General features: G+C 68.6%; 1 protein-coding gene and 1 long non-coding RNA gene across 2 annotated transcripts in view; both read left to right on the top strand.

Moving 5' to 3' along the window:
• The first annotated feature begins 642 nt into the window (after positions 1–642).
• Positions 643–2,642, top strand: INHBE (inhibin subunit beta E). The gene is made up of 2 exons (XM_042893782.1): positions 643–931; positions 1,841–2,642. The coding sequence occupies exons 1-2, from the start codon at positions 643–645 to the stop codon at positions 2,599–2,601; spliced, it is 1,050 nt and encodes a 349-aa protein (XP_042749716.1). The 3' UTR covers positions 2,602–2,642.
• A 3,485-nt stretch (positions 2,643–6,127) lies between these two features.
• The window catches only part of LOC122193071, a 5,419-nt gene continuing 2,893 nt past the window's right edge, over positions 6,128–8,653 (top strand). The window contains exon 1 of the long non-coding RNA XR_006182787.1: positions 6,128–6,352. This is a non-coding gene — a long non-coding RNA (uncharacterized LOC122193071). The remainder of the gene's footprint in view (positions 6,353–8,653) is intronic.

Here is an 8,653-nt window from a genome sequence, read left to right as displayed (position 1 = left end):
TAGGGGTAGGGGTAGGGATAGGGATAGAGATAGGGATAGGGATAGGGGTAGGGGTAGGGATAGGGGTAGGGATAGGGATAGGGGTAGGGGTAGGGGTAGGGGGCTGTGTGTGTCCTGGGCACGACAGCCCTGCGGTGTGCATGGGGGCAATGCCTGTGCTGAGGGCAGTCCCATAAGCTCTACACTGCCCCACTGGGGGCTGCGCGGACCCCCTCCCCCCCCATCTCCATCCCCAGGCAGATGCTGAGCTGGGAGCGAGCAGCGCGCGCGCGTGCATGCAAACCCCACGTGCGCAGCGCTCCACGGACACCCCATGAGCGCGCACACGTGTGCATCCCCGTGCGCGCCGTTGCCCCCCCTCGGCAGGAACACAGCAGAGGAGCCCGGGATGGGGGCGGCGGGGGGGGGGTGGGGGCCGTGTGACCCCTCCTGGAGCCCCTTCCTCGGAGCCTCCTCCCAACCTCACCGCGGGGGGGGGGGCGTTTAATCCCGGTAATCCCCCGCCCCGGCCGTGCCCGACGGGACGGGCGGTGCTCCGTCCAATGGCGGGGGGGCTGCGGGTCCGCCCCCGTTCGCAGGTGCCCAAAGCGGGTGGCGGCGGCGCGGCGATCCCGTTCCGTTCCGGTCCGTGCCGTCGGTTCGATGGCGACGCGCTGCGCGCTCCCGTGGCTGCTCGCCGCTGCGGTGCTGTGCGGGGCGACAGAACGGTGCCCATCGTGCGGGGCCGAAACGGAACGGCGGCTGTTGGAAGAGGCGGCCAAACGGCAGCTGCTGGACGGGCTGAGGCTCCGCGAAAGGCCGCGGATCGCCCACGCGGTGCCGCGCGTTGCCGTGGCTCGGGCGCTGCGGAGGCTGCAGGCGGAAGGGCCTCGACGTGGTGACCCCCCCGAGGATGAGAGGCGCTTTGAGATCATCAGCTTCGCGGAGGAAGGTGGGTGCGGGACCTCATTGTGGGTGCGGGACCCCATTACTGGCCCGAGAGGCGCAGCCCCGAGCACCGCAGCGCTGCTCTCACCCCCCCTCTCCCCCCGGGATCCTCGCGGTGGGGTGGGGGTGTCCAGGAGGGCTCAGCCCGGACTGGAATGGAACCGTCGGTCCGTGACCCCCGGCGCTGCTGGGAGGGGCTCAATGATACAGACGGACCCCGTCTCCCTCCTCTCCCCCCCTCGGGGGTCCCTGTGCTGTGGCACTGTGATGTCTGTCTGTGTCCCCCCCCCCCACCCCGCGATGGATGAGGACAGAGCAGCAGTGGGGAGGGGACTGAAGGGACTCTCATGTGCACAAAATCCTCGGCTTGGATTTATGGTGGCCGGGTTGGGTGTGGGTGGGGGGGACAGAGATGGTTGAGGGCCAGAGGGATTGGAGCTGAAAGGATATGGGGGGCTGTAAGGGGACGGGGGCTGTAAGGGGATGAAGGGCTGCAGGGACGGGAACCGTGCCCCAAAGCAGGGCTGCAGGGCTGGCCGGGGGCAAGGACAGCGTTAAGATCAGGGTCAGGGCGCCCCCGGTCCCCGCTGTCCCCCTGTGTGCCCGTTCCATTGGGCAGAGCGGGACGGGTCCCTTCTAAAGCAACACGTGGACAGGCGCGCAAAGTGCAGCATCCTCGGGGAGGGGCGGGACGGACCGAAGGACGGGGGGGGGGGGGGGGGGGGCCGCGGGGGGGGGGGGAACCCCCCAAGGGGGGCGGCGGGGGCCCCCCCCCCCCCCCCCCCCGCGCGCGCGCCCGCCCCCCCCCCCCCCCCGGGGCGGGGGGGGCGCGCCCCCCACACGTTGCAGGTGGGATCTCAGCCCTAAGGGCGCTGCGGGTGCACCGCTCACCCCCTCCCCTCTCTCCCCGCAGAGCCCACGTCCTCCCCCGGCACGGTGCTGCGCTTCCACCTCTCCCCCCCTCCGGATCAGGACGTGCGCGTTGTTCAGGTCCAGCTGTGGCTTTACGTGCGCGTTCCTCGCGGCGCGGTGACCAACGTCACCCTCAGCATCTCCCTGCTGGAGGGGCGCGGTGACACCGGGGGGGAACGCCGCGTATTGCTGAGCGCACGGCGGCTGAGCGCTCGGGGCAGCGGCTGGAGGACCTTCTCCATCCTCCCCGCCTTGCGCGGCTCCTTCGGGGCGGAGCGCGGAACCCTCCGGCTGTACCTGCAGAGCTCCGGGGACGGCGGAGGTTTCGTCACCGCCTCCAACGCCACTCGGCCCCGTCGGCCCTTCTTGGTGGCCTCGGCGTCGTTGAGGGACCCGGAGCACCGCGTGGTCAAACGCAGCCTGAGGTGCAGCCGCGACTCCTCTCTGTGCTGCCGCCGGGATCACTACGTGGACTTCAGATCCATCGGTTGGAACGACTGGATCATCAGCCCCGAGGGTTACCAGCTCAATTACTGCGTGGGGCAGTGCCCGCTGCACGTTGCGGGCAGCCCCGGTATGGCTTCGTCCTTCCACAGCGCCGTGCTCAGCCTGGTGAAAGCCAACAACGTGCGCACGGCCGCCCATTCGTGCTGCGTCCCCACGCGTCGCCGCCCCCTGTCGCTCCTCTACTTCGATCGCAACAGCAACATCGTCAAAACCGACATCCCCGATATGATCGTGGACGCGTGCGGGTGCAGCTGATGGAGGCAGCTCTGGGGCCCCCACACATCCAGGACTGCCACGGGGAGACCCCCAATACCCCCCCCCCCCCCCCGGACTGCGGTGCGATGGAGGGAGCGGGGAGGGAGCGGCTCCGTTCCGCCGGAGTGGGGCTGAAAGGCTTTTGTTGCTCCTCTGCCCCACTGCTGCAAATGCGGGCGGGGGTTGGGGTCAGGGAGCGATGCACTCACGGCCCTAAAAGCTGAGGGTGAAGGGGGAGATGCTGCCAGGAGCCCCAGGAGGATGCAGAGCTGCGTGTGGGGTTTCTGTCCCCTCCCAGCCCCATTCCCCACGTGTGCAAACCCCACGTGTGTGTCTGTGTGTCTGTGTGTCTGTGTGTGAACCCCCCATCTCAGCTCCCTCCCAGCCCAGCTCCTCCCAGCGGAGCTCCTGCTCACACTTTGCCTTTGAGGCCGCACTAAAGATGGAGATAAAAGACACAAAGCTTTGCACCTCCGGTTTTGCAGCCATCCCCACTTCCCCACAGAGGTTTCTGCAGCCATAGGGACCCCCCCGGGGCTCTGTTCTCCCCCCTGCCCCCCACATCTCCACCACAGAACCCACACTCTGCCTTCGCTTTCTGGTGCTCATGTGTGCAATGCATCCACGTGCTCCATGCTTTTAATTTATTTTCCCACTTCGGTGCAGCTTTCCCCAATAAACGGGTGGAGATGCGACGCCCGGGCTCTGTCTCTGCTTTCTCCTGACACCACCCGCACGAGGAGGGGACGACGACCCCAAATCCATCCCCCAAACCTCGGGACTCCACCACAAATAGCAGAGTCCCCCTCCACACCACCCCTCATTGATACCCCAGTCCCGCAGCTCCCCATTCATCACTCCGGGACCCCCCTCCTCCCCACAGCCCCCCACCGCGGTCCAGTGACACCCAAAGGGGTGGGGAGCATCGCAGGCAGCGTGAGGCTGGGGAGATCCTGGGGTGGGAGGCGATGCCCTCCTCTCATCCCTGCACGATGCCACCGGGCCACCCTGGGTCCTCGTTGTGCAAGCGCCGCTCAAAGCTCACCGTGGGGCCGTTTTATCTGGGAACAAACCCACTTGGCCCCGCGCTGGGGCGGACAAAGGGCAGCTTTCATCAGCCACGCGTTGCGGGCAGCCCCCCAAGGGCTGTGGGGCAGCACGGCCACGGCGCACGCTCCCCAAAATGACCCTATAAGGGGCAGAGCTGACCCCCTCCCTCCCCCCTTCTCCGATGCTTCGGCCTTTGGGGCACACGTGCACGCTGCCGATGAAGCAACGCCACGCAGGTGCTGAGATGCAGGTGCGGGGTTGGGGCCGGAAGGCAGAGATCCGCGCGCTCCCTGCTCCCACCCCGCACTGCAGACCGGGGCGGCGCCCCGCGCAGCTGCTGACAGGGATGCAGACGCTCTGGGCTTCGGGCCGGGCACGCGTTGGATCCGCAGCCTCCTCGCTCCCACCCTGCAGCATCCCGGCATCCGCCCGGCTCTGCTTTTCCTTGCCCTGCGGCGCGGATGCTGCACAGCCGGTGCTGACTCACTGACACACTGACATGCTGACCCACAGTGAGCGCGGGGCTGGGGGTACCTCTCAGCCCCTAATCCTCGTGGATCATCCCATCCCGCTCTGAGCCGCTTTGACTTTCCTAAACGGGAGGGCGAGATTATCTGGGGCTGGGGGGCGGGGAGGGGTCTGTGCGCGCATCCCTGCGTACGGGCTGCCCCGGCTCTGGTGGGCGCGCGTCACCCCACGGGAAGGGGCGACGGGGGGGTTTGGGGTGGGGAGGGGGTGCGCAGCGCTGCCCCACGCCGTGCGCGGGGCTGGGGGGGTTTTCCTGCTGGCTTAACCGGGGTCACTCAGCTCAGGAGCAGAGCTGCTCAGCCCCTGAAGCGCATTACGAAACGGCACGGGGGGGCCACTCTCACTGCACCCAGCACCTTGGCGCTGCGCTGGGGCTGATCTGAGGGCGGCAATCGGCCGCAGCCCACAGGGACCCTCTGGCGGCCCCCCCTTGGTGCAGGAGGGATCTCCACCCCCCGCACCCAGCGGGCACCGTCGGTGTGGTTGTTGGGGGGCAGCTCTGGGACCCCCCCCACATCCAGGCGGGTCCCGGATGATGGCAGTGGAGAGGGAAACCGAGGCGCGCAGCTCCCTGTTATGGCCAGCGCGTCCTGCAGGGGTGCCATACGGCGCGGGGAGAGCGGTGCGTGCCGACACACGGGGACACGGGGAGGACAAGGATCCCTAATGCGGAGGGTAATCCCGCTCAGAGGCCGCGGGGTCAGCAGCAGCGCGGAGCTCCGGCACCTTCGAGAGCGCAGTGGGGACGGGGAGCCACGGGGTGCGAGTGGGCATCGCCGCGGCGCCGTGCTGGGTGCCACCGGGGGGGCCGTGAGAGGCTTTGGACTCTGCCAACCCCTCCCAAAAGGGCGCGTGGGGCTCAGGGTGGGCTGTGGGGAAGAGGAATGGGGCTGGGGGGTGTCGTGCTGTCTGTCCCCCCCCCCCCCCGTTGTGCCCTGCTGGCACTGCCACGCACTGTCACGTTCTGCCTGGGAGCGGGGGGCAAAGGGCGCCTTCCCCGAAATAGCTGCGCATCGGGACGGCGTTGTGACACCGCCGTGACAGCGCGGGGACCAACCTGCAGTGCAAACAAACAGCCAAGGGATGCGGCCCCAAAGGGAAAGCGCCCCCCCAGGTGGGGAAATCACCTCCCCAACCCGGCGACCTCCACCTCCGCTCCCCCCCCCGAGCCCCCATCGCTGCGCTGCCGCCGCTGCAGCCCCCCCCTCCATCATGTGCGCGGTGACACGGAGGGGTGCGGGGCACACGGGGCCATCGCAGCCCCCACCGGGGGGGGGCACGGAGGCTGCGGGACCTCCGTGCTCCGTGTAGAGGAAGGGGCTGCAGGCCCGGAGCCCCAGCCGCAGCCTGACAGTGTGGGCAAAGCGGGGGGGGGGGGGGCGTCTCATCCCTTCCAGGGTTTGGGGTCAGGGCCGGCACCCGGCGCGCTGTGCACGCGTGTGCGTGTGCGTGCATGTGTGCAAAGCCGCGCGTGTGCACGTGTGCGGGGGTCCCGGGCACACGGTACTTTGTGCGCCCCGCGTGCACCTTTGCACAGATGCGATCGCTGTGAGCGTGCCCGGATCCTTTGCACACCTGGAACGGTGCACGGCTGCACGGACCCGCTGCACACACTCACACTCACACACTCACACTCACACTCACACTCACACTCACACACTCACACTCACACACTCACACACTCACACTCACACTCACGCTCACACTCACACTCACACACTCACGCTCACGCTCACACTCACGCTCACACTCACGCTCACGCTCACACTCACGCTCACACTCACACACGTGGGATGGCCCCGCGCGTGTGCAGGGCCGCGCGTGCCGGATCCACCCCGGGTTTTCGGAGTGACCGCGGCGCTCCCGGTTGGGGTCCCGAACGCCGCTCCGCTCCGCCGCCGCCGGCCGAAGTTGAATCCCGCAGCTCCGCCGCTTTTCTGCCCCGGGACGCGCCGCCCCCGCGGGGTCCCGCAGCGTTCGGTGTGGGCGGACCGCGATTCCGGGCCCGGTGGGGTTCGGGGGGAGAGGGGCCGCCCGTCCCGTCTAACCCTGAGCTCCGGGATCCGCCCCGCCGGGGACCGAACCGCACCGGGACCGAACCGAACCGCACAGCGACGCACCGGGACCGAATCGCCACCGCCGGGAGGAGCGGAGCGCGGAGCACCGGCCGGAGGTGGGGATGCGGGCGCTGCGAGCGGGGCTCGGGCCGTACGGGGCTCCCACGCCCTCGCGGTTTCGGGGGGGTGGGCAGCGCCGTGCCCCCCCACGGGGCTGGGGCAGGGATGGGGCGGTCGGGGCGGTCCGGCTCCGGGCCGTTTCTCATCCCCGGTACCGGGGCAGGCGCTGCCTCGGCCCCGCGGTGACGCAGCGCCCGGTCCCGGGGCTCCTCGAGCTGTACGCGGGGCTGCTGCGGGGTCCCGACCCCCCCCCTCTCCCCACCCTTCACTCTTTTGGACTCCTTTGGGTCACTTTGGGTCACTTTGGGCCACTTCAGCAGCGCACGGTACCGCGCCTCGAGCTCCACAGCCCCGAGCATCGCCCGGGCCGGGGGGTCGGTGATGGCACAGAGGGGTTCCCTGGGGGGCTGCGCTGCTCCCCCCTCCAATGCAGAACACAGCAGGGCCATAGAAACCTCTGTGCCGGGACCCCCCCCCCCCCCCCCCCCCGGGGGGGGGGGGGAGGTGGGTCCCCCCCCCCATCAGGGAGCTGGGGGGCGACCCGCCCTTCTGGGGGCGCATTGAATGGGGGCACCCCCGAGCCCCCCATCACTCCGAGCAGCCGCTGGCAAAGGCCCCGACGCCTGCTGTGCCCCCACTGCTGCCTCCCTTTTGCCCCCCCACCCCCAAGGAGTTCCGGGTTGGAGTTGTGGCTCCCGTCAGCCCCAACTGGGGGTCAGGGCTTAAGGACGCTGCTACCCCCATGCTCAGGGATGCTCAGGAAATGTTTTTCCATGGAATTGTGCCCCCTGTGCTGAAGCGCCCAACGTTGGGCCCTGCATGAACTGCGGAGGGGGGGGGAAGCAGGAGGTCCTGAGCTGGGATGTGGGGCAGCAGCAGGCGTGGGGCAATGGCACACATGTGGAGCAAGGAGAGGTGGAAGTGGCCGCATTGTGGGTTCGGTGTGGGGCAGCAGGGGGAAGGGAGGAGGAAGTGGATGGATGGAGCTTCTCCTCCAGAAACACAGATCTAGGAGCAGCTCTGCCTGCAGTCTGTGGGGCGGGGGGTGGCAGAGCACTGCTGTGTCCCCCCACCCCCCTGTGCTGCTGTGGGACGTTATGGGGTCTCTGCAGCGCTCCAGCTGTGTCGCTCCACGCCTTTCCCTGGGCATTCCCAGAGCACTGAGGGTCTGTGGGGCAGAATCAGCCCGTTCCTGACCATCACCAAAGGATGCTGGGGCTGCTTTTTGCCTTCCTCCGTGCCCCCCGTCCTGCCCTCCGTCGGTGCTGATGTGGGGGGGTGGTGGTCGGTCTGAGCAGCAGCAATCTGCACCCAAAGCACCCCTGGGTGCACGTGTGAAGCCACGTGTGTGCGCTCGTACCTGTGTGCATTGCACAGCCGTCCACCCTTGTGTTCCTGGGCCCACGTGCCTCAGTTTCCCCTGCTATCTCCTCCAGCTGTGCAGAGGGGATGTGACACATAGCAAAGGTTGCAGGGGTTCTCAGTGAGCACCGTGGGTCCTCGTGCTGCACCACGGCCCTGCAGAAGCTGCAGAACAGCAGCGGGAACAGCTGATAAAATAGCTGCCATGGAGTGGGAACCAGCAGCAAAAACAGCTTCAGGTTTCAGCTTCCGGGGCTGAGGATGGGGCAGGGCTGCGTGAGCGCCCCAGATGTGGGGTGCAGACCCTCATCCCCCCCCCCCAGACCTCCACTCCCGGTGCAGGGAAGCGGCTGATGGGGTGGACGGGAGGGCGGCTCTACGCATTGCAGGGCAGCACCTTTAATGCTTTAACGACCCCCCCTCCGCTCCCGGGTGCTGAGCATCCTCGCACCCCAACCCCAAGGAGTCCTTTAGGATGGAGCCGTGCGGTGGGGACGGCTCAGGGTGACCCGAGGACACACGTCACCCGCCGCCCCACCTCCTGCTCCGGGGGTGTCCGGGTGGGGGGCGATGCCGTGGGGAGGGGCTGCCCCACGACTCAGGGCTGGACGTTTATGGCTCCCACATGTTCCATTGCGCCGTTTCCCTCCAGCGCCGTGAAGGGGGAAATATAAAAATTCCTCCAACAGCCGCCGCTGTGTCTGTGCTCTCCTCACCCCAAAACCTCCCCAGCCCCCCCCGTCCCCTTCCCCAACCCCTCCTGTGGACCCCATCCCGGGGCAGGGATGCAGCTCTACGGGAGCAGCGTGCAGGGCTGGGACGTGCGCGGCCAAAGCAAACAGGGACCACCTATTGAGCATCGCTGCTCGGGCTGCCCCACAGGGGGCACAGAGCTGTGAGCCCCCCCCCCCCCCCCCCCCCCCCCCCCCCCCCCC

The sequence above is a fragment of the Lagopus leucura genome, unplaced genomic scaffold (genome assembly GCF_019238085.1).
Source record: "Lagopus leucura isolate 7727_CA_CO unplaced genomic scaffold, USGS_WTPT01 229-7_obj-0_obj, whole genome shotgun sequence".
In the NCBI taxonomy this organism is placed as follows: domain Eukaryota; kingdom Metazoa; phylum Chordata; class Aves; order Galliformes; family Phasianidae; genus Lagopus; species Lagopus leucura.
Note: the sequence above shows the minus strand (reverse complement) of the source record. Positions and strands in the feature narration are given on the sequence as shown.